Source organism: Nicotiana sylvestris, chromosome 5, assembly GCF_000393655.2.
Source record: "Nicotiana sylvestris chromosome 5, ASM39365v2, whole genome shotgun sequence".
In the NCBI taxonomy this organism is placed as follows: domain Eukaryota; kingdom Viridiplantae; phylum Streptophyta; class Magnoliopsida; order Solanales; family Solanaceae; genus Nicotiana; species Nicotiana sylvestris.
This window is the reverse complement of record NC_091061.1, coordinates 101,807,084-101,834,015: the sequence shown is the minus strand read 5'-3', so window position 1 is coordinate 101,834,015 and position 26,932 is coordinate 101,807,084. Positions and strand designations below refer to the sequence as shown.

The following is a 26,932-nucleotide window of genomic DNA, read 5'->3' as shown; positions in this document are numbered from 1 at the left end:
AGCTTTTGGAAGGAAAAAAAAGTGCTTTTGAGGAGAAACAGAAGCAGTTTTGGTTAAGCAGAAAAAAGTAGATTTTCTCTGAAAGTATTTTTCTAAGAAGTACTTTTGAGAAAAATACACTTGAAAATAGTTTTTTAAAGCTTGGCCAAATACGCGTAGAAATGTTTTTCAACTTAATTAGGGAAACGCCGCTTCTCACCGATAAAACCACTTCTAAAAATAAACTTGACCAAACAAGGAATAAGTAGCTCCCCTCTGAACAAACTGTAAAGCTGTAGGGTTTAGGGTTTAGTCTTAAGCTTCCGCTCTAGTTGAATTGCTGCAACAATGGAAGACGAAGAAAATAAGGGAGCAGGAACAACAATGCCTCTGTCTCAGTTCGACAATAAACTCTCCCAGGAGGCTAAACTCAAACACTTTCTTCGCAACTTAACCTCTACAGACTTGCAGCTATGTTCCGATGCTTCAAAGGAGTTCCTCAAGCTTCTCAAATCCGATTCTGGACCCGAATTTCTCAGCCTGTACATTCAGAATTCATCCAAGTGTATCGAACTCGAACAAGCTTGGGAGCTCCGAAAAGGCAAAACTGGACTTTACTATGTTTTCAATTTAATTTCTGGAATTCTCAATCATTCTTACGGGAAAAACAGAGCTGAAAAAGACCCGAAAGTTGCTTTAGTTGTCAATGCGTTGGATAAGTTTGCTAAATCGATAGTGGAAAAGAGAATGAATGATTTGTATAGGGAATTGAACAGTAAAGAAGCAAAGCGCCAACGCGCTGCCCTTTTTCTGTTGGCTTCTATAGTTAGGCGTAGTTCATGGATGGCGTGGGAAGTGGCCAAGTGTTTTGACTTTAAAATCCCTGTATTTGGGAAACTAGCTGAATGGAAAGTTAAGAAAATTGAAGCGAATAAGAAGAAGCACCATTCGACGAGGAAGGCTTTTGTTGGTTTTGCTATATCTTTTTTGGAGGTAGGGAATGCCAGGTTGTTGAGAGGTGTGTTGCAGCAGAAGGATATGTATTCTGGTGTGCTTCGCGGGTTGGGTAATGATGATGAGGATACTGTGGTTTATGTTTTGTCCACTTTGCGCAATAAGGTTCTTGTTCCTGATTCACTGGTGCCCACCGGGCTTAGAAGTGTGCTTTTCGGCAGTGTAACTTTGGAGCAGCTCGCTAGCATTTCAGGACGAGAGGGTGGAGGATTGGCTGCAGAGTTAGCTCATGAACTATTATATATGGTGTGTACTGATCCTTCTAATGGATTGATGCCAGATTTGAAGAGGGTGCCTAGTCCATTGAGAGGAAACCCGAAAAGACTATTGGGCCTTATGAAGAAGTTAAAAGCTGCAGAGGTTGAGAACCACAGAAACCTGCTTTTGGCAATTGTTAAGGGGAAGTCGTCTTTTGGTTCAACTTATTTGGATGAGTTCCCTTACAATCTTGAAGACCCTTCGTCTCGTAACTGGTTAGAAAATATTGCTTATTAGAGTTTATTTTTGAATATCAGTATTGTTGTCTCTCCATTGTGACTCAATTACTTGCAGGTTTGCTTCAGTTTCTTTGGCAGCAAATGTGCTCTCCTCTGTTGGTGACGGACTTGTCTTTGGATTTATTGGATCTCAAACCCAGGAGCCGCCAACTCTTAACAGCCCAGAGGTGCAAAATATCACGAAGTGCATTGGATCACGATCCTTCTCTCGGCTGGTGATTAATAAAGGGTTACTTCATTCTGATCCTCTAGCAAAACATGGAACTTTGAAGCTCGTGTTGGAGGTTCTGAAATTGTTGGAGTTACTAATTGGTGCATTAAACAGTGTATCCTCTTCCCAAGGTCAAATGATCCACAAATGGGAATCCCTCAAGCAAGATATCTGGAATGCAGTTCGAATTTTTCTCCCCGATCCTCAAGTTCTGTTCTCATTACTCTCTTCACTGAATGAATTTTACAGAGGTCTGGAGCAATGCTCAAAAAGACCCGCAGATTCTGAAATAGGAGATAAGATGAACAGTAGGAAGAAGCTGAAAATTGATGTTGCAAATGAAGATACAGACATTCTTGTTGGTGGGGTTAGTTACTCCCCTGATGCTGCTCTGGCCCTTGACGGTGAAGGAATCATAAATGAAGAAGACATGGATAATTCTAAAGATGAAGCTTATTTTTTAAAGCTTATAACAGAACTCTGGGGTTTGCATTCTTCTGCTTTGCCAGACTCTACTGTAAAAGAGGCAGAAGTGCTATTCTATTCCAAGTTGCTTAATGCTTTAACGGTATATTATGTGAGTTTCAAACTCTTGAATCCTTGTTGTGCTGGATTTTTGTGAAACAAACAGTGTTTGTGAAATTATAGAGGAAGCATTTGTTTGCATTTAGAGAAGTTAAAAACTTTTGCATGTAATAACTGATAAAAAAAATTGCATCTGAAAGCATGTTATCTGCAGTATCCCGTCCGTTTGACTCTGTATTAACTCTTGCTGCATTTGTGTTAAGTTAGTTCCCACATAAGCCACTCCAGTTGTTCCTCTATGTATTGATACTCCTTTAAAATATTCCATTTTCTTGGTGGATCAATCAGTGATTTGGAGCATGTGGTTTGAATTTAACGTTGTCAGTCTTATAAACTTTTAGCTTTACCTTATGTTCGTAGGTAGAACTTCAGATGCCCATGTTTTCAAGCCTATATATGGATGAAACTTTTTCCTGGATTTTTCTTTTATTCTTCTTATATGTTCTCTGAAACTGGAAATTCTCTGCTATTTAATATGATATATATCTAGTATTCTGATTTACTAATGTAAATCTGTTCACGCGAACTTAGTAGTTCCTAATTCGAATAGGAAAAAATAAATGGAGAAATCCTGATATGTATTGCTTACATTTTGGATGCTATTTTTCTTTCTTGCAGAAAACAATGCCTACTATGTTGGAAGGATTATTTGATTTCTTCAAAATTCTGCCGAACAACCCGCTAGCATTACCAACTATGTTGCAACAAGCTCTGTTATCTCTGCTCCAAGAACATGTTGGTTGGTCCTCTAAATGCGAAATTGCCTCAAGAGTTCACCCACAAATGTACAAGCATTTGCTTCCATTTCTGGAGTTGTCAATGTATTCACAAAACAGAGACATTAAAGATCAAGCATACAGTCTAGCGAAGGCATCGATGTATAGTACTGGTGCATTTGACCAAAACCCAAAGGAAATTTGTTCATGGTTCTTCTTTATTCCTGGGTATAGAAAAGACGACATGCTTGGAGGAGCAGTAGGGTGTGATATCTACAAAAAATTGTCCTCACCTATTCTTCTTTTCCTACGTGATGCTGTAATTGAGACTGGCAATAAGTTATTCTATTATTTGAATCTCTTAAGGTCTTCTTTGAGTAGCATACCAGGCGCTAAAGGTAGTTGAAATTTCATACAATGTTCTTGGTCTTCTTTTTCTTTTCCTCAAAAAAGATGGGTTTTAACTTTTACCTTTTCTTTTTTGTAGTGATTATATTTTCCATGTGACTTGACAAATATTGGATATGTCGTATTATTTTTTTTCCTTTTGTTCTCTGATTTTTTGTGGAGTGGGGTGGGGGCTGTGACCGTTATTCTACTTGTTCACTGGATAAAGCACTCATCATTTTACTCATTCTTGATCTACTATTTCAGTTTTTAGTGGATTCATAGTGCATCATGACCGTGCTTCAATTGGAACTTTGACTTTTCCGCCGACATTTAATTGGTCTATCTTATTTCTGATAAATGAAATAGTTAACCAAATGGCTTGCAAAATCTTTTAAAACCTGCCAAAGTACCACAAACTCGAAAGGAAGAACTTAACAGTATGCTGAAAAGACTACTTGCGGTATTCTGACAGTTATGTGACACTTCTTGCAGATGCATCTCCTGATTTCAGCGCTTTCACTATTTGCATCTTGGATAAGTGCCTAACATTGGTAACTGCTGAATCTGGTGCTTTTTCTGCATCCGAGAAGTCAATGGTTTCATTATACATGTGCAATACCTTAAAGTATCTCCTGGAGACTCAGGTAATATCTGTCCTTACATTTATGTATTTTTTTTTTTTTGCAATTTGAATTGATCGTACTAGGTGCTTTCCGCTCTTGACAGTGTCTATCTTTCCTGAACTTTGTTAGGTGGATCCATTACTTTTATCTTCAATAATTGATTTGAAGCTCTCTGAGAGACTTGAAGCTGCTTATGAGTTGGATGATTCTCAATGTCTCTATGAGTGGAGGCCATTCAAGAGTTTACTACATTTGTCTCGGAGAATTTTGCAGAAAACTTGCAGAATATCTTCCAACTGCAACGAAGTTGTGTATACTGACAGTTCTTTTACCCGTACAGTTGGTGAAGTCCAAAGATTGCTGAAGAGTGAGTCGGATGGTAGTCTGCTTGGAGTAACCATTGGGTTTTGCTTTTCATTGGCATGCACAAGACCAGCTGAGATAATACAGAATTTCCCTTTAATCATGTCTGTCTCAAATAAATTGCTTGGGGTCCCTCTCTCATTGTTGATGCAACTATGTTTCTCAGAACCTAGTCTCCTTAATGATGCTTCTAAGAGATGGCGAGAAATCTTCTTCACGGGTCTGGATAGGGCCGTAACTGGATTAAGTGGTGGGAGAACAATGGACTGCAGTGTCATCAGTTCAATGGATAACAAGTCTAACACATTTTCTGTATTTTTGGACCGTGCACCTTTTTATATTCTCTTCCCAGCAATTCTGGATATTGATGGATTGGATTTGTCTAATCAATCAGGATTGCAAAACTTGCTTATGGCAAAGCTTTATGAGGAGACATCTGATCATCTTCTTTCCATTTTCCGCTATTTACTCTTTTGGTTGAATCAAGCTCAATTATCATATAGAAATGAGCATTTCGAGGGGTTTGAAAAGCTTTCTGAAGCTTGCTTCCTTCTCCTAAGCCGCATGTTGAAAGAATTGGTGGTTGAAAAATTTAATTCTTGCAGTTTAGACACCTTTACTCCTTTCACAATTCACTTTGTTAAAGAGTTGGTTGTAACTATCCTTGATCACCCTGCTGTGGCAGCAGTGCTGGAGTGCCCATCCCCTGTTAAAAGTGATTTTGCATGTGGAATAATTATGGACAGTGTAAACCAGTTTGTTGAATCAGCTAAACTGGAAGTCAGCAAGATGGATCATCATGTGCATAATTTGTTAAAAGCAACTTCTGAGCTCTGGTTGTCTTTCTGCCATGGCCAAGGCTCCTCATCTGAAGTTTATCATGCTAATAAACATGTTATAAGTTCATTCAAGAATGTGGTAAATAAACTGGTTATGACATTTAAGCAGAAGATGAATGAATGCATGAAGTCGAAGAACGTAATACCTTTAGTTCCTACATTATGTGCTCTACACAATTTGATTCATTTCATATCTCCCTTTGAGATGCTTGAACTGGTCCATTGGATGCTATCTGCAATTGACCATGAGGATCGTTCTGTTTGGTTGACTTCAGTGCTCTGTGTTGGATTACACATTGCTGGTTCTGCATTTAGTCATCTGGCAGCAAACATGCAGCAGACACATGAAAAAATGCCTTTTTGTTTGTTTTGGGGAATTCAACAGGAACAATTTGATGTCATCCTCTATGAGAAAATCTTTTCGCAAGTATACGAAATTGCCACTCGTTTTGAACTTGATGTTGCTGATATGTGTCTGCTCAAAGCTGTAAAAGTTGTGAAAACACATAAAGCTATCCAGAAGCCAAGCCATCCTTTTCTTAAGATTACATGTCGAGCTGTGGCTAACACTCATGTCAATATCCTTTCTCATTGCATGCTCAAAATAACCCAAAGAAAAGCTGAAATCTTGTTTCTTGTTGCTGATATAAGCCCCCTGCATCTATCAGTATTTGGAAAGTTATTTTCAGACATGATGAATAAGTACGTGGCAGTCAAGTCTTGTGCAGTACAGCAAATTTGTGGTTTTTCTGATGAGGAGTTGTTGATGCTTCTTCCCACTGTCATCCTGTACTTGAATTCAATTCCTTCTAAGTTTGGGGGCCAACTTTGCATGCTTCATGAGAATATAGTTTCTTTTTATTGGGGAATACTCAAGCAAGCTTTCTCTATCTGGAAGAGCTACGTTTCCAGGGAGATATTTCAGGTAGAATGTTGTGAAAATCTATCAATGGAAGATTCTCTGAATCTTATCTCAGGTAGTCTTCTTACAAATACTGTTCTTGTAGTTCAACTTTTCTTTGAATTGCGAGGTGATTTGGTGAACGTGAAAAAGCGCTTGAGTATATTCAATTCTGTCTGCTCAAGTGAATATAGTGATCTTCTGGGGTTTGATCTCACTCAAGATGGTGCTTATTCAGTTGAGGAGTCCTTGAATGTTGTCAACAGGACTGTTGCAAAAATACGTTTGTGTAGGGCACTTTTATTCTCCGAGAAGAGGAAGTTTCCATCTGTGCTGAAGAGAGACACAGAATTGATTCCTTCAGAAGATTGCTCCATTTTAGACTTAGCAAGAATCCGGCTTCTGAACTTGTTGGTTCAAACGTGGCAGCTTATTGTCAAGAGATGTTCTGTGAACGTTGTTGACTTCTCGCAAATTGAAATTGGAAGCTGTTCCTTGTTTAGATATCTGGAAGTATATATTCTGAGAAATTTAATGGAAATAACAATGGAGATGCATGATTGTCTTCTGAATTTGGCTTCTCTTCCATTTATAGAGCAACTTGCTAAGTCATCTCTTTTGCATAGGTTTTACGATCCTATGACACTGCGGATGCTCCGAGCTATTATCTCATCGGTATCTGAGGGGAAGTTCTCTTGCATTTCAATTATTCAACTGTTGCTTGCACATTCGCAATTTGCAGCTACAATCCAGTCTTCTCACATCTCAGCTGGTCATTCTCACTTTGGGTTGATATTTACTCCTTTGCCGAGCATCATGAGATCGTATGTTCCATGTATTGATCAAGATGCCCTTGATCTAAAAGATAATTTTAAACTATCTGAAGAATGTGCCCGGCAGTTGGAACTTGTTAAGTTGCTTAAGTTGCTTTTCCAGATCAGGGCTCAGCAAAGTGATATTGATAATGTAAAAGACATTGGAATAAATTTGAGGGAATTGGTCTTTTTACTATTATCTTCTTATGGTGCGAGTATGAGTGCGGTTGACTTGGAGATATACAGCTTAATGGATGAAATCAAGTCGACTAATGACTTGGATGAAGGAAGTATGGCTAAATTGGATTTCCTATGGGGTAGTGCTCTGCTGAAAGTCAGAAAAGAAAATAAACTGGTGCAGACTATCTCTCATAATTTGAGCGAAGCTGAAGCAGTTGATGACTGCCGCAGAATCCACTTCAGAGAAAACATTCCTATTGACCCCAAAGTTTGTGCAACTACTGTGCTTTATTTCCCATATGATAGAACAGTTGGTGCGGGGATTCTCAGAAAACCTGAAACGGATAATCCTGACGTTAGATATGCGGTACTCCTATTATAGATAGTTTTGTTTTTTCATAATCTTTGATTTTTCTTTCAATTTTCAGAGAGCAAGGAATAATGGATATTTTCTGTAGTTTCTCCCAGATCTGTCTAATTCTAAACTTCGGAAATATCTGCAGGTGCATTACACAGATGTTGAGAAAATCTGCGTGTATGATCCCATTTTTATCTTGCGCTTCTCAGTTCATTGTCTTTCTATGGGTTTTATTGAGCCCTTGGAGTTTGCTAGCTTAGGCTTGCTTGCGATTAGTGCTGTCAGTATATCTTCACCTGATGATGACATGAGGAAATTAGGTTACGAGGTTCTTGGAAGATTCAAGAGTGCACTGGAGGTACCTTCTTTTTTATCACTAAATATTTTTTTTTTGATAGCAAAAAGTAGTCAGGCACTAAGCTAGCGCTGAACTACACAAGTTGAGAGGACCTCCTGTACAAAAAAGAAAAAGGAGTGTCTCCCTGTACGAAATTACTCCTCTAATGAGCTAATAAAGTCAGTCATTCCCATTTCATCATATATCATGTAGATTACATGAAACTTCCAGTAGCCGTAAACACCTATGCTTCAAGGTCTGAATTGACCTGTTCTTTCCATCAAAACACCATTCAATCCTCTCTTTCCAAAACAACCAACAAACACACGCAGGAATAGTAATCCACTTGTCTTACTAGGACAGCAGCATCTCCAGCACAGTAGGTTTTTTAACGATTGTGGAAAAATCACATTCTCTCCGGAAATGCTAAAAATAGCTCCCACATTTGTCTCGGTGGCCGACAATGTAAGAACGGGTGATTGCAGCATAACAAAAATAACATCTGCTACACAGAGGCAGACCCCTTCTCTGTAGATTACTTTGGGTGAGATTAGCTTCGTATGCAGCAACCCGCGTAAAACATGCTACTTTGTATGGTGCACTTGTCTTCTATATCATCATCCATGGCTATTGAGTAGGACTACCACACACATTACTTAACCATTTATAGCATGAACCTACAGATAACGTCCCATTGCCTTGTCTTCTCCACCTAAGTGAACCAGTAGTCTCTGAATTTATCTGGAATTGTTCTAGCCTTTGTATTAGCTGAGCAAGCCTGTTCACCTCCCCGTCAAAACATGGCCTTCTAAAATTAAGGTTCCAAGCATTTTCACTTACTTAACCATTTATAGCATGAACCTACAGATAACGTCCCATTGCCTTGTCTTCTCCACCTAAGTGAACCAGTAGTCTCTGAATTTATCTGGAATTGTTCTAGCCTTTGTATTAGCTGAGCAAGCCTGTTCACCTCCCCGTCAAAACATGGCCTTCTAAAATTAAGGTTCCAAGCATTTTCACTTCGGCTCTGGCCAATTGTGGCTTCTGTATCCATCACCAAATTATCTAAATCTAGAAATTCAATTTTGAGGGGAGTATGGTCCAGCCAAGAATCATGCCAGAATTTTTTGCTTCTTCCATTCCCCGCTCTAAGCACAATGTTTGTTTCAAAGGGTGGCAAGAGGTTGTGTATATGCCTCCATACCCCATCGCCATGTGGGGAGCTCACAAAATTAGTTCTCCAGATCATGTTCTTCCCATATTTGCAAGCTATCACCTCTTTCCACAGCCCCATCTCTTCTCTGTCGAACCTCCATAACCACTTCATTAGCAAACTGTTATTATGGTTCTTTAAGTTCCTGATGCCCAATCCTCCTTCAATACCTCCATTTCTCTTATCCAAGGTCACTCTGTCCCATTTAATAAGATGAACAGATCTTCTATTTTGTTGCCTTCCCATAGAAAATTTCTTCTCAATCTATCCATGGATAGCTCGACCTTCCTTGGAATAGGAAATGGCGACATTAAGTAGGTGGGCAGTGAATCCAGGACGCTATTGATCAATGTGACTCTCCCTCCCAAAGAAAGATACAGTCTTTTCCAACATGCTAGTGTTTTCTCAAACCTTTCAATGGTGCTTTGTCAAGTATTGGTGGCTTTAAACTGTCCCCAAAGGCATATCGAGGTAAGTGGTGGGTAGCCTTCCACCTCGGCACCCCAAATTCTCTGCTAGCCATTGCACATTTTGAACAATGTTGAGAGGGAAAGCGTACTCTTTCCCAGATTAATCCTTAACCCGGCAGCTGCTTCAAAAATTAGTAAAATTACCCTTAAGTATCTTAACTGGCATCCATGGGCATGCACTGGAGTTACCTATTGTTGTCATCATGGTCTGTTGTTAGTGCTCTTAATATTTTGTGGATAGTGATGGTAAGTTTTCTTATTGAAAGATGGAGCTACATTTATCTGTAAAGTGTTTTAAGGTGGGAGGAATTCTTTTTATTGAATTCAACCTCGATGGATTATTTCAAACTTCAGACGTTGTTATGAGAATTATTGCAAGTTGAAGTATGATTTCAGATTTCAAAGTCAAATTGTCACAATAATGCTTTAGTTTGTGTGGCTAATGGCATTAACAATACATAGATTTTCAGTATAGATGTTGAAAATGTTTGTTTAATTTTTTTGATAAGGTAAATTGTATTAGTCAAAAGGGAGAGAACTCCCGTATACAGGAATTATACCAAAAAGTAGAAAATTTACATCAGAACATGATTCTCTACAAAAGACGCCCAATCTTCTATACAAGTAGGGGCTATATGAGTGCACCAAAAAGCGATCAAAGATAAAAGACTATTTTTAAGATGTGAAAAAGGAGACTCAATCCCATCAAAAGCTCTCCTATTTCCTTAGACTCAATCCCATCAGAAGCTCTCCTATTTCTTTCCCCCCAAACTATCCACATGAGAGCTAACGGGGCGAACTTCCACGCCTTTTGCTTTCTTCTTCTGCGGAAACCGGCCCAGCTATATAACATTTCCTTTACAGTGCTTGGCATCACCCATTGAACACCAAAAAGATTCAGGATTGCCCTCCACAAAGCCGAAGACACAGGGCAATGCACAAAAAATGATCAACTTCTTCCCTTGAGCTTTTACACATGTAGCACCAACTAACAAGTGTAATTCCTCTCTTTCGCAGATTTTCAGCAGTCAAAATAACTCCCCTCGCCGCTGGCCATGCAAAAAAGCACACCTTCGTGGGTGCCTTAGGAATCCAGATCGAGGAGTATGGAAAAATGGCCTCCTCTCTCACCAACATACTCTGGTAAAAGGACTTTATGGGGAACAAACCATCGCCACGCAAACCCCATCTCCAAGAATCACAAAATGGCTGGGGCCTGTCTTGCCCATATAGCATTGTCAACAAATCTTAGAGCTCCGCAATCTCCCAAACTTGCATGTTCCTTCTAAATGAGAGGTCCCATACAACCCCCCCTCCCCTTCACGCTCCTTACGAATCTGTTGGACCATCAATTCCTTCTGGTTTGGAACTCTGAAGACGTGGAGGAAGGAGACCCTCAGAGTATTCTCTCCACACCACCTATGATTTTTTTTTTTGTTTTGAAAAGGTAACATTTGTATATAAATAATAAGACTACACAGAAGCTGTGGAGTCATTCATAATTACAAGGTGAAGCGTAGGAGAAGCTCTCCTAATCCTTTTTCTTCTCATAAGGATTCTAATACATTAAAAATAGATTCATGGTTTTCTAAGTATTCTCCTTTACACCAAAAGTAAAAAAGAACTAAACAATTCATCTTCATCTTTTGGACATTGCTGGATCTATCTTCAAAGGATCTTCGGTTTCTTTCTTTCCAAATTGTCCACTAGATGCAAGCAGGGATAATCTTCCATCTCTCTCTATGACCGAGAAGGTTGCCTTCTATGTTCCAGCAAGCTAGGACTTCAAGAATTCTTCTTGGCATAACCCACAAGAATCCCCTCAAGTTGATGAACATCCTCCATATGTGTGAAGTAACCCTACAGTGCAAAAAAAGATGACTGATTGTCTCTGCCTCCTCTCCGCATAAGTAGCATCTAGAACGAAGTTGGTATCCTCTCTTGACCAAGTTATCCTGGGTTAGGACTTCCTCCTTTGTCAACAGCCATGTAAAACAGACCACTTTATAAGGAATTTTAACCTTCCAAATCAGTTTCCATGGCCAACAACCAACCTTATTATTTGAAATATTGAATTCCCTATATGCTGTTTTGACTGAGAACTTTCCTTTGCTATTCCCTTGACATGTAACACCATCTTTAGCATTGGAGGTCCCTTTGAATTGTTCCAAGATCTTGTAGAACTCTGATGTCACGACCCAAACTGAAGGGCCATGACTAGCACCCGACCACACTTGCCGAGCACCAACGTACATTTCATCTAACCTTCATTATTATCTTTTAAGGCTAAAGAGATCAATATAAATGGTAGACCTAGATCATGGACAACCAACAATAAAATATGACGGCATGAACATACATAGCAGGGGATGACCAGACAATCAAGAAACTACATATAAGGTATGAGCTACCACGCTACTATGAAAGACTATACAACAAAAACTAGCCGACAAGGCATACCAAACTATACATGAGCCGACACTTGTCTATGAGCCTCTAAAAGAACATAAGTGTTGCAACATAGCCGGAACAGGGCCCCGACATACCCATAATGTCTATAACAAAAATTGCATACCAAGACCAAGGCAAGTCCGGAGAAGGGATCTCGCCAATCACCGCTGAACTGGATAGTCTACTGTGGTGGGGGAGCTGCACCTGTCTGTCTATCAGGACCTGCAGCACGACATGCAACGTCCACAAATAAAAGGACGTCAGTACGAATAAAGTACTGAGTATGTAAGGCAAGGAACCATAAATACGATCAGTAATGTAAGCAAGGATAAAGAATATACCACCTGTAACATCTTAGTACCTCTGAGGGCTACTTACATGAAATGCATGATACATATGTATAAATACATAAACCTTTAAAGCATTCGCCTCTGTGGGCATCATCATCATCATATCGTACCCGGCCATAATAGGCTCGGTAGAATCGTACCCGGCCACGTGGAGCTCGGTAAAACCCAACTGATCAGTGGTTGCACAATAGGTGCCGTACCCGGCCAACTATAGCGTGGCTCGGTAGAGTAAAATAGATACATATATATAATGCATGCTCGACTCATGGAATCACATTCTAAACCTTTCGGAGTGACGTAAGGTCGGTATCCTCTGTACACGTTATTAGGACTAACTCTTCACTATGAACCTTATAAGAATCAGGAAGTACCAACAACATTGATAACATAAGAATAAGAGAAGCAACATTAACATCAATCGTTCCATAAGAGGGAAAACAATGTAAGTACTGCTAGCTTCTAAGAGTAGAGTATCTTGGAAGATCGTTCATTACATTATGTACAATCGGAGTCGTGCAAAAGAAGGAAAGGGATAGCCTCACATACCTTGTATATACTGCCCCAATCTCAAGCTATGCAATTGTCAAAACTCCTTAGTCTACAATAAGAGAAACGATACTATCGTTATCATTTAAGCGTCATAACTATTATGTATCGACCACAACCTATTTTACAATGAAACGGACAACACCTCCCCTATATATATGACCTCACACCATTCAAAATAGTCACCAAACAGCCCAAACAACATCAATAATAAACATATTGAGCCTCCCAATATAGTTCACACACAGCCTAATCACTCCATACATACGACGACCACCATAGTCGTGTCAAACAATCTGGAAATGTTACGAATAACTATCAGCCCATAACCCTACATATATATGGTGTTTCCCCACACCCTTCCTCCTCCAAAACTCCACAAGATAGTAGTAAAATACGCAGCCCAACAACAACGCAAAACAGTCCACAAAACAATAACATTACTACCAAACCTTTCGATATATATCTCACAAGTTCTAGCTTCAATGGCTTAGCCGCAACTTGGATAATCTTAAATACATATAGAGTAAGAGGTTCCTTACCTTTATACAGAAAGAACAACTCCAATTTGACCTTAAATTTCCATGAAATATCCCTCCAATGCTGCCACACAACAAAAAAAACGAAACTAGCGATCAATTAGTGTTTTTCGGCACTAGAATCACTTTAGAAGGCTTGAAATCACCTAGGATTGATATTAAGAACATGAGGGAGTATTTACAGAACATAAACCCTTTAAAACAACCTCCCACACGGGCTGGAACGACACAAAAATGAGCAACAACAAGAAGAACAAGAGACTTACTAGCGCCACGGAATTCCCGACACTTGATTTGTGTTGTTTGCCCTTTTTTGGGTCTTGAATCTTGAGAGAACCTTGAGAGGATGTTCCTAGGGTTCTAAGGTCTGAAAATAGTGAAAAGAAATGACTTAAAACGGGTTGTAGTCATCCTATATAGGTCCAAATATCTTAAACCGACTTAGTGGGCAGAGGTGCTTGGCGCAGTCTCGCGAAAACGCGAATATCTCTCTACTCCGAGATCGTATCGATGAACGGTTTAATGCGTTGGAAACTAGACTCATAGATCTTTAATTTGGTGGGTAGATCACCCCGTAATTCCTTGTAAATTATGAGAAAAGATTAGAAACATTTGACCTAATGTTTAAGTAAAATTATGAACCTAAGTTGCGACAACTTTTGTCGACTTTTGTTTCATAACTCGTTTGACTTCAAGACTTATGATACGGATATTATATGATTAAAATACCTTAATAAATGACCTCTTGAGTGTATTAAGCACCGCTAGATTACCTGAAAATACGAGTTACAACATCCTTGATTCGTTTAACTTCTAATACTGGTTAATCACCCTTATACACTCTTGTATCACTTAAGACCAATAGGATTGACTTCTTATCATCTCAAAGATAATTCCTTCTTGGATTTATGTTAACTAATATATGGCATGAACTAACACATGTGGATATGGGTTGTAACACCCTCCCCCCTTAGGAACATTCGTCCTCGAATGTAAGGGTTTATGGGGAGTTTAAATCATCGTGGATTCCAATGGAAATTTCCGATCAATTTTCCCCTATAAAATGGTCACTAGCAAAACTTGCAAGTAATTAAGCCCAACATATGGTTTCACAAGTCTACACAAAGCATTATGCGTATTTACATTATCTACATATCATCATTTTGTATTAAGGAGGAGTATTCTCAAATTATTGCTTACCTCATAGAGCCGTTTCTTCTTCCAATGTATCCTGTCTTCCACCAGCATCCTTGTTATCTTCATTCTGGAATAAGTAAGGGTATTTTGACTTCATCTCCTTTTCTGCTTCCCATGTCATTTCTTCCATATTTTTGTTCCTCCACAATACTTTGACGGAAGCTACATCTTTTGTTCTCAGCTTGCGGACTTGCCGATCTAATATCGCCACTGGCACTTCTTCATATGATAGGTCCTCTGTAACTTGTACATCTTTGATAGGGACGACTCGAGAAGGGTCTCCAATACATTTTCTCAACATAGATACATGGAATACCGGGTGGACAAATTCCAATTCGGATGGCAATTCTAACTCATAAGCAACCTGTCCAATCCGTCGAAGAATTTTATACGGCCCGATATACCTTGGACTCAGCTTACCTTTCTTCCCAAAACGCATAATACCCTTCATTGGTGAGATCCTCAGGAAAACCCAATCACCAACCTCAAACTCTAGATCACGACGTCGGACATCAGAATAAGATTTTTGCCTGCTTTGTGCCGTCCTCAATCGCTCCTGTATCACTTTCACCTTCTCAATAGCTTGGTGAATCAAATCTGGCCCATATAATTCTGTTTCACCGACTTCGAACCATCCAACTGGTGATCTACATCTCCTCCCGTATAGTGCCTCGTATGGGGCCATTTTAATACTGGAATGATAGCTATTGTTATAGGCGAATTCTATGAGTGGAAGATGATCATCCCAATTCCCCTTAAAATCTAGAACACATGCTCGTAGCATATCTTCCAGTGTCTGAATGGTACGTTCAGCCTGTCCGTCAGTCTGCGGATGAAATGCAGTGCTGAGATTTACTTGTGTGCCTAAACCCTTCTGGAAAGACCTCCAAAAGTTAGCCGTAAATTGAGCTCCTCGGTCTGATATAATAGATATGGGCACACCATGAAGCCTAACAATCTCCTTGATATACAACTTTGCATAATCTTCAGCCGCGTAAGTTGTCTTCACTGGCAGAAAATGGGCACATTTTGTAAGTCGATCAATTATCACCCAGATGGAGTCAAACTTATGATAAGAGCGAGGTAATCCAATAATGAAGTCCATATTAATCACCTCCCACTTCCAGGTCGGAATCTCTATATTTTGAAGCAATCCACCGGGTTTCTGATGTTCTATCTTTACTTGTTGACAATTGGGACACTGGGCTACAAATTCAGCAATAGACTTCTTCATATTATCCCACCAATACTGCTCCTTGACATCATGATACATCTTTGTCGAGCCGGGATGGATGGAATATCGGGATTGATGAATCTCATTCATAATCTTCTCTCGCAACCCTGCCACATTAGGCACACACAATCGGCTCTGGTATCTCAGTGCCCCATCTTTTCCGATCCTAAAAGCCATACTTTTACACTGTTGAATGCTTTCTCTTAATCGTACTAAGATAGGATCTTCATATTGTCGTGCTTTTACCTCGGCTACCAAAGATGATTCTGATGTATTCTGTACAGTAACACCTCCGTCATCAGAGTCTAACAATCTGATTCTCATATTGGCTAGCTGATGAAGCTCTTTAATCAACCCCCATCTACCTGCCTCAATATGTACTAAGCTTCCCATTGATTTACGGCTGAGAGCGTCTGCCACAACATTGGCTTTACCGGGATGATACAATATCTCGACGTCGTAGTCTTTCAATAATTCAAGCCACCTACGCTGCCTCAAATTCAACTCTTTCTGCTTGAAGATGTATTGTAAACTCTTGTGATCTGTGTAGATGTCAACATGGACGCCGTATAAGTAGTGCCGCCATATCTTCAAAGCATATATTACTGCAGCCAATTCCAAATCATGGGTTGGATAATTCTTTTCATGCTTCTTCAATTGTCTTGATGCATAAGCAATCACATTCCCATGCTGCATCAATACGCACCCCAAACCTATACCTGAGGCATCACAATATACCACATAACCTTCTGTTCCTTCAGGAAGAGTGAGCACTGGTGCAGATGTCAATCGATTCTTCAACTCCTGAAAACTACGTTCACAAGTGTCAGACCACTGGAATTTGGTAGCTTTTTGTGTTAACTTAGTCAATGGTGATGATATAGAGGAAAATCCTTCTACAAACCGCCTATAATATCCTGCTAGCCCTAGGAAGCTGCGGACTTCTGATGGTGTTGTAGGTCTCGGCCAATTCTTTACTGCATCGATCTTCTGAGTGTCGACACTAATACCCTCATCAGATATCACATGGCCAAGGAATGCTACTGAGTTCAGCCAGAATTCACATTTGGAGAGCTTAGCATATAACTTACGATCCTGAAGCGTCTGTAATACTATCCGCAAGTGGCCCGCATGTTCCACCTCCGAACGAGAATACACTAGAATGTCATCAATGAATACAATCACGAACACATCAAGATAGGGCCTGAATATAGTATTCATGAGATCCATAAAAGCTGCTGGGGCATTTGTTAGCCCGAACGACATCACCAAGAACTCAAAGTGCCCATATCTTGTCCGGAAGGCCGTCTTTGGAATATCCTTCTCCCTAACCCTCACCTGATGATACCCTGAACGTAAATCAATCTTAGAGAAATACTTGGCACCCTGGAGTTGGTCAAACAGGTCATCAATTCTTGGAAGTGGATACTTGTTCTTTATAGTAGACTTATTCAACTGTCGATAGTCGATACACATCCGTAACGACCCGTCTTTCTTCCGCACGAATAGGACTGGTGCACCCCAAGGTGAAGTGCTAGGCCTAATAAAGCCCTTATCCAGCAAGTCCTTCAACTGCACCTTCAACTCTCGCAACTCTGCCGGGGCCATTCTGTATGGAGGAATAGAGATCGGTTGAGTGTCAGGCAACACATCAATGCTAAACTCAATCTCCCTTTCAGGAGGAAGGCCCGGGAGTTCATCTGGGAAAACATCTGGGAATTCGTTAACCACAGGGATTGATTGTAAAGTAGGCGGTTTCGCCTCCGCATCCCTAACGCGAACGAGATGATAAATGTAACCTTTTGAGATCATTTTCCTTGCCTTAAGATAGGAAATAAACCTACCTTTCGGTGTAGCAATGTTCCCTTTCCATTCAATGACGGGTTCACCCGGAAATTGGAACCTAACCATCTTCGTACGACAGTCAACATTTGCATAGCATGAGGCCAACCAGTCCATTCCCATTATCACATCAAAATCAACCATTTCTAACTCAAATAAATTTGCCGAGGTTTGACGACTACAAATCATCACAGTGCAACCTCTATATACCCTTCTAGCAATCACAGAATCTCCTATCGGAGTAGATACCGCGAGGGGTTTACTTATCAATTCAGGTTCAATGCCAAACTTATTAGCCACAAAGGGTGTAACATATGATAATGTAGATCCCGGATCAATCAGCGCATATACATCATAAGAAAATACAGATATAATACCTGTAACAACATCTGGAGACGACTCGAGATCCTGTCGACCTACTAGAGCATAGGTTCGATTTTGAGCACCACTCGAACTCGGCACTGCACCTCTACCCCTACCACGACCTGTCGACTGCTGAAAACCCCGTGCTGGAGGTCGAACTGATGAGGAAGAACCAGACACAGATCCAGTCGGCTGAGCCATACCATCACCTCCTCTATTAGGACAATCCCGCATCATATGGCCAGGCTGCCCGCACGAATAGCATGCATCAGAACCTCGACGACACAGTCCAAAGTGGGCCTTGCCGCACTGATCACAATGTGGTGTTGGGGGTCTCATCTGACTAGTATCCCTGTGATGTTGCGAGCCAGATGCCCGCGAACTCTGACCTGGACCAGAATAGGATCGATCATATCGAGGCCTCTGAAACTGTGGAGGAGCACTAGCTACAGGTGGCGCCGAACTCCTCGAAAACTGTGGCCTGATGCGGCCTCTGAAGTCATCAGAATACCCTGCAAATCTCGCCCTCTTATGCTGGCCTCTATCCTGCTCCCTAACTGCCCTCTGCTGGCGCTTACGATCCTCTAGGGTCTGGGCATAAGCTTGAATACGGGAAATATCCATGCCCTCCACCAAGGAGGCTGTCGTACACTCATTTATTAGATGTGGTCCCAACCCATTCACGAACATATGCACCCTATCACTCATCTCGGCCACCATATGGGGAGCATACCTTGCCAAAGAATCAAACTGCATACTGTACTCTCGCACACTCATATTACCTTGTCTAAGGTTCAAGAACTTATCAGCTCTAGCTCGTCGTATCTCAACTGGCAAGTAGTGACGAAGAAAGGCCTCAGAAAATTCCTTCCACACAGCTGGAGGAGGGTTCGGACCCCTGGATCTCTCCCAACTATCATACCAGAGAACTGCTAAATCCCGTAGCCGATAAGAAGCCAACTCTACTGACTCTGTATCACTAACATGCATAACCCGAAGTGTACGATGAACCTGGTCAATAAAAGTTTGTGGGTCCTCCTTGGGGTCTGATCCGGTAAACACTGGAGGGTCTAAATTAATAAAATCACGAACTCTTGTACTAACTGGTTTCTCAGCAGCACCTGTATTCTGCCTCTGAGCCTGAGCAGCTACCAAGCTAGTCAATAACTGCAAAGCACTCTGCATATCCTGGTCTGGAGTGCCAGACGGAGGAACTGGAGGCGCTGGGTGCCTTCTAATATCCTCTGGAGGAGATGGAGTAGATGAGGTATGAGAGGGCATCTCACTTTGAGCCTCACTTTGTCCTGCTCTGACTTGGGGCACCTGACTGGTACCCTCTCCCGCTGCTGTATCAAGCCGTCTACTAATCGTTTGCTTCCTAGTCGAAGGCATCACTGAAAAAAACAAGGTGAATATTAGAGACAAACACTTACGACTCAACTCTACGCACGATCTAGATTCAGGAAGAAGGTAACAACCCTAGATGTCATGTAGCCTCCTGATTATAAATGTGGCGCGCTACACATCCATAATCAAGACTCTACTAGACACGGCTCATAGACAACCCCTAGGACAGACTTGCTCTGATACCAAGTTTGTCACGACCCAAACTGAAGGGCCATGACTAGCACCCGACCACACTTGCCGAGCACCAACGTACATTTCATCTAACCTTCATTATTATCTTTTAAGGCTGACGAGATCAATATAAATGGTAGACCTAGATCATGGACAACCAGCAATAAAATATGACGACATGAACATACATAGCAGGGGATGACCAGACAATCAAGAAACTACATATAAGGTATGAGCTACCACGCTACTATGAAAGACTATACAACAAAAACTAGCCGACAAGGCATACCAAACTATACATGAGCCGACACTTGTCTATGAGCCTCTAAAAGAACATAAGTGTTGCAACATAGCCGGAACAGGGCCCCGACATACCCATAATGTCTATAACAAAAATTGCATACCAAGACCAAGGCAAGTCCGGAGAAGGGATCTCGCCAATCACCGCTGAACTGGACAGTCTACTGTGGTGGGGGAGCTGCACCTGTCTGTCTATCAGGACCTGCAGCACGACATGCAGCGTCCACAAATAAAAGGACGTCAGTACGAATAAAGTACTGAGTATGTAAGGCAAGGAACCATAAATACGATCAGTAATGTAAGCAAGGATAAAGAATATACCACCTGTAACATCTTAGTACCTCTGAGGGCTACTTACATGAAATGCATGATACATATGTATAAATACATAAACCTTTAAAGCATTCGCCTCTGTGGGCATCATCATCATCATATCGTACCCGGCCATAATAGGCTCGGTAGAATCGTACCCGGCCACGTGGAGCTCGGTAAAACCCAACTGATCAGTGGTTGCACAATAGGTGCCGTACCCGGCCAACTATAGCGTGGCTCGGTAGAGTAAAATAGATACATATATATAATGCATGCTCGACTCATGGAATCACATTCTAAACCTTTCGGAGTGACGTAAGGTCGGTATCCTCTGTACACGTTATTAGGACTAACTCTTCACTATGAACCTTATAAGAATCAGGAAGTACCAACAACATTGATAACATAAGAATAAGAGAAGCAACATTAACATCAATCGTTCCATAAGAGGGAAAACAATGTAAGTACTGCTAGCTTCTAAGAGTAGAGTATCTTGGAAGATCGTTCATTACATTATGTACAATCGGAGTCGTGCAAAAGAAGGAAAGGGATAGCCTCACATACCTTGTATATACTGCCCCAATCTCAAGCTATGCAATTGTCAAAACTCCTTAGTCTACAATAAGAGAAACGATACTATCGTTATCATTTAAGCGTCATAACTATTATGTATCGACCACAACCTATTTTACGATGAAACGGACAACACCTCCCCTATATATATGACCTCACACCATTCAAAATAGTCACCAAACAGCCCAAACAACATCAATAATAAACATATTGAGCCTCCCAATATAGTTCACACACAGCCTAATCACTCCATACATACGACGACCACCATAGTCGTGTCAAACAATCTGGAAATGTTACGAATAACTATCAGCCCATAACCCTACATATATATGGTGTTTCCCCACACCCTTCCTCCTCCAAAACTCCACAAGATAGTAGTAAAATACGCAGCCCAACAACAACGCAAAACAGTCCACAAAACAATAACATTACTACCAAACCTTTCGATATATATCTCACAAGTTCTAGCTTCAATGGCTTAGCCGCAACTTGGATAATCTTAAATACATATAGAGTAAGAGGTTCCTTACCTTTATACAGAAAGAACAACTCCAATTTGACCTTAAATTTCCATGAAATATCCCTCCAATGCTGCCACACAACAAAAAAACGAAACTAGCGATCAATTAGTGTTTTTCGGCACTAGAATCACTTTAGAAGGCTTGAAATCACCTAGGATTGATATTAAGAACATGAGGGAGTATTTACAGAACATAAACCCTTTAAAACAACCTCCCACACGGGCTGGAACGACACAAAAATGAGCAACAACAAGAAGAACAAGAGACTTACTAGCGCCACGGAATTCCCGACACTTGATTTGTGTTGTTTGCCCTTTTTTGGGTCTTGAATCTTGAGAGAACCTTGAGAGGATGTTCCTAGGGTTCTAAGGTCTGAAAATAGTGAAAAGAAATGACTTAAAACGGGTTGTAGTCATCCTATATAGGTCCAAATATCTTAAACCGACTTAGTGGGCCCCATAGAGAGGTGCTTGGCGCAGTCTCGCGAAAACGCGAATATCTCTCTACTCCGAGATCGTATCGATGAACGGTTTAATGCGTTGGAAACTAGACTCATAGATCTTTAATTTGGTGGGTAGATCACCCCGTAATTCCTTGTAAATTATGAGAAAAGATTAGAAACATTTGACCTAATGTTTAAGTAAAATTATGAACCTAAGTTGCGACAACTTTTGTCGACTTTTGTTTCATAACTCGTTTGACTTCAAGACTTATGATACGGATATTATATGATTAAAATACCTTAATAAATGACCTCTTGAGTGTATTAAGCACCGCTAGATTACCTGAAAATACGAGTTACAACATCCTTGATTCGTTTAACTTCTAATACTGGTTAATCACCCTTATACACTCTTGTATCACTTAAGACCAATAAGATTGACTTCTTATCATCTCAAAGATAATTCCTTCTTGGATTTATGTTAACTAATATATGGCATGAACTAACACATGTGGATATGGGTTGTAACACCCTCCCCCCTTAGGAACATTCGTCCTCGAATGTAAGGGTTTATGGGGAGTTTAAATCATCGTGGATTCCAATGGAAATTTCCGATCAATTTTCCCCTATAAAATGGTCACTAGCAAAACTTGCAAGTAATTAAGCCCAACATATGGTTTCACAAGTCTACACAAAGCATTATGCGTATTTACATTATCTACATATCATCATTTTGTATTAAGGAGGAGTATTCTCAAATTATTGCTTACCTCATAGAGCCGTTTCTTCTTCCAATGTATCCTGTCTTCCACCAGCATCCTTGTTATCTTCATTCTGGAATAAGTAAGGGTATTTTGACTTCATCTCCTTTTCTGCTTCCCATGTCATTTCTTCCATATTTTTGTTCCTCCACAATACTTTGACGGAAGCTACATCTTTTGTTCTCAGCTTGCGGACTTGCCGATCTAATATCGCCACTGGCACTTCTTCATATGATAGGTCCTCTGTAACTTGTACATCTTTGATAGGGACGACTCGAGAAGGGTCTCCAATACATTTTCTCAACATAGATACATGGAATACCGGGTGGACAAATTCCAATTCGGATGGCAATTCTAACTCATAAGCAACCTGTCCAATCCGTCGAAGAATTTTATACGGCCCGATATACCTTGGACTCAGCTTACCTTTCTTCCCAAAACGCATAATACCCTTCATTGGTGAGATCCTCAGGAAAACCCAATCACCAACCTCAAACTCTAGATCACGACGTCGGACATCAGAATAAGATTTTTGCCTGCTTTGTGCCGTCCTCAATCGCTCCTGTATCACTTTCACCTTCTCAATAGCTTGGTGAATCAAATCTGGCCCATATAATTCTGTTTCACCGACTTCGAACCATCCAACTGGTGATCTACATCTCCTCCCGTATAGTGCCTCGTATGGGGCCATTTTAATACTGGAATGATAGCTATTGTTATAGGCGAATTCTATGAGTGGAAGATGATCATCCCAATTCCCCTTAAAATCTAGAACACATGCTCGTAGCATATCTTCCAGTGTCTGAATGGTACGTTCAGCCTGTCCGTCAGTCTGCGGATGAAATGCAGTGCTGAGATTTACTTGTGTGCCTAAACCCTTCTGGAAAGACCTCCAAAAGTTAGCCGTAAATTGAGCTCCTCGGTCTGATATAATAGATATGGGCACACCATGAAGCCTAACAATCTCCTTGATATACAACTTTGCATAATCTTCAGCCGCGTAAGTTGTCTTCACTGGCAGAAAATGGGCACATTTTGTAAGTCGATCAATTATCACCCAGATGGAGTCAAACTTATGATAAGAGCGAGGTAATCCAATAATGAAGTCCATATTAATCACCTCCCACTTCCAGGTCGGAATCTCTATATTTTGAAGCAATCCACCGGGTTTCTGATGTTCTATCTTTACTTGTTGACAATTGGGACACTGGGCTACAAATTCAGCAATAGACTTCTTCATATTATCCCACCAATACTGCTCCTTGACATCATGATACATCTTTGTCGAGCCGGGATGGATGGAATATCGGGATTGATGAATCTCATTCATAATCTTCTCTCGCAACCCTGCCACATTAGGCACACACAATCGGCTCTGGTATCTCAGTGCCCCATCTTTTCCGATCCTAAAAGCCATACTTTTACACTGTTGAATGCTTTCTCTTAATCGTACTAAGATAGGATCTTCATATTGTCGTGCTTTTACCTCGGCTACCAAAGATGATTCTGATGTATTCTGTACAGTAACACCTCCGTCATCAGAGTCTAACAATCTGATTCTCATATTGGCTAGCTGATGAAGCTCTTTAATCAACCCCCATCTACCTGCCTCAATATGTACTAAGCTTCCCATTGATTTACGGCTGAGAGCGTCTGCCACAACATTGGCTTTACCGGGATGATACAATATCTCGACGTCGTAGTCTTTCAATAATTCAAGCCACCTACGCTGCCTCAAATTCAACTCTTTCTGCTTGAAGATGTATTGTAAACTCTTGTGATCTGTGTAGATGTCAACATGGACGCCGTATAAGTAGTGCCGCCATATCTTCAAAGCATATATTACTGCAGCCAATTCCAAATCATGGGTTGGATAATTCTTTTCATGCTTCTTCAATTGTCTTGATGCATAAGCAATCACATTCCCATGCTGCATCAATACGCACCCCAAACCTATACCTGAGGCATCACAATATACCACATAACCTTCTGTTCCTTCAGGAAGAGTGAGCACTGGTGCAGATGTCAATCGATTCTTCAACTCCTGAAAACTACGTTCACAAGTGTCAGACCACTGGAATTTGGTAGCTTTTTGTGTTAACTTAGTCAATGGTGATGATATAGAGGAAAATCCTTCTACAAACCGCCTATAATATCCTGCTAGCCCTAGGAAGCTGCGGACTTCTGATGGTGTTGTAGGTCTCGGCCAATTCTTTACTGCATCGATCTTCTGAGTGTCGACACTAATACCCTCATCAGATATCACATGGCCAAGGAATGCTACTGAGTTCAGCCAGAATTCACATTTGGAGAGCTTAGCATATAACTTACGATCCTGAAGCGTCTGTAATACTATCCGCAAGTGGCCCGCATGTTCCACCTCCGAACGAGAATACACTAGAATGTCATCAATGAATACAATCACGAACACATCAAGATAGGGCCTGAATATAGTATTCATGAGATCCATAAAAGCTGCTGGGGCATTTGTTAGCCCGAACGACATCACCAAGAACTCAAAGTGCCCATATCTTGTCCGGAAGGCCGTCTTTGGAATATCCTTCTCCCTAACCCTCACCTGATGATACCCTGAACGTAAATCAATCTTAGAGAAATACTTGGCACCCTGGAGTTGGTCAAACAGGTCATCAATTCTTGGAAGTGGATACTTGTTCTTTATAGTAGACTTATTCAACTGTCGATAGTCGATACACATCCGTAACGACCCGTCTTTCTTCCGCACGAATAGGACTGGTGCACCCCAAGGTGAAGTGCTAGGCCTAATAAAGCCCTTATCCAGCAAGTCCTTCAACTGCACCTTCAACTCTCGCAACTCTGCCGGGGCCATTCTGTATGGAGGAATAGAGATCGGTTGAGTGTCAGGCAACACATCAATGCTAAACTCAATCTCCCTTTCAGGAGGAAGGCCCGGGAGTTCATCTGGGAAAACATCTGGGAATTCGTTAACCACAGGGATTGATTGTAAAGTAGGCGGTTTCGCCTCCGCATCCCTAACGCGAACGAGATGATAAATGTAACCTTTTGAGATCATTTTCCTTGCCTTAAGATAGGAAATAAACCTACCTTTCGGTGTAGCAATGTTCCCTTTCCATTCAATGACGGGTTCACCCGGAAATTGGAACCTAACCATCTTCGTACGACAGTCAACATTTGCATAGCATGAGGCCAACCAGTCCATTCCCATTATCACATCAAAATCAACCATTTCTAACTCAAATAAATTTGCCGAGGTTTGACGACTACAAATCATCACAGTGCAACCTCTATATACCCTTCTAGCAATCACAGAATCTCCTATCGGAGTAGATACCGCGAGGGGTTTACTTATCAATTCAGGTTCAATGCCAAACTTATTAGCCACAAAGGGTGTAACATATGATAATGTAGATCCCGGATCAATCAGCGCATATACATCATAAGAAAATACAGATATAATACCTGTAACAACATCTGGAGACGACTCGAGATCCTGTCGACCTACTAGAGCATAGGTTCGATTTTGAGCACCACTCGAACTCGGCACTGCACCTCTACCCCTACCACGACCTGTCGACTGCTGAAAACCCCGTGCTGGAGGTCGAACTGATGAGGAAGAACCAGACACAGATCCAGTCGGCTGAGCCATACCATCACCTCCTCTATTAGGACAATCCCGCATCATATGGCCAGGCTGCCCGCACGAATAGCATGCATCAGAACCTCGACGACACAGTCCAAAGTGGGCCTTGCCGCACTGATCACAATGTGGTGTTGGGGGTCTCATCTGACTAGTATCCCTGTGATGTTGCGAGCCAGATGCCCGCGAACTCTGACCTGGACCAGAATAGGATCGATCATATCGAGGCCTCTGAAACTGTGGAGGAGCACTAGCTACAGGTGGCGCCGAACTCCTCGAAAACTGTGGCCTGATGCGGCCTCTGAAGTCATCAGAATACCCTGCAAATCTCGCCCTCTTATGCTGGCCTCTATCCTGCTCCCTAACTGCCCTCTGCTGGCGCTTACGATCCTCTAGGGTCTGGGCATAAGCTTGAATACGGGAAATATCCATGCCCTCCACCAAGGAGGCTGTCGTACACTCATTTATTAGATGTGGTCCCAACCCATTCACGAACATATGCACCCTATCACTCATCTCGGCCACCATATGGGGAGCATACCTTGCCAAAGAATCAAACTGCATACTGTACTCTCGCACACTCATATTACCTTGTCTAAGGTTCAAGAACTTATCAGCTCTAGCTCGTCGTATCTCAACTGGCAAGTAGTGACGAAGAAAGGCCTCAGAAAATTCCTTCCACACAGCTGGAGGAGGGTTCGGACCCCTGGATCTCTCCCAACTATCATACCAGAGAACTGCTAAATCCCGTAGCCGATAAGAAGCCAACTCTACTGACTCTGTATCACTAAC

General features: G+C 41.2%; 1 protein-coding gene across 5 annotated transcripts in view; it reads left to right on the top strand.

Annotated features, from left to right (window-relative positions):
• The first annotated feature begins 228 nt into the window (after positions 1 to 228).
• Positions 229 to 26,932, top strand: part of LOC104215098 (uncharacterized) — a 65,122-nt gene continuing 38,418 nt past the window's right edge. For 4 of the 5 annotated variants that reach the window (XR_011407635.1, XM_070174556.1, XM_070174555.1 and 1 more), the window contains exons 1-6: positions 229 to 1,466; positions 1,546 to 2,278; positions 2,905 to 3,400; positions 3,885 to 4,036; positions 4,145 to 7,480; positions 7,617 to 7,829. Coding sequence is in view for 4 of the 5 variants with exons in the window: in XM_070174556.1 (XP_070030657.1) it covers positions 328 to 1,466; positions 1,546 to 2,278; positions 2,905 to 3,400; positions 3,885 to 4,036; positions 4,145 to 7,480; positions 7,617 to 7,829 (6,069 nt within the window). In the remaining variant the exon portion in view is untranslated. The remainder of the gene's footprint in view (positions 1,467 to 1,545; positions 2,279 to 2,904; positions 3,401 to 3,884; positions 4,037 to 4,144; positions 7,481 to 7,616; positions 7,830 to 26,932) is intronic. The other variant, XM_070174558.1, reaches the window with a different exon arrangement.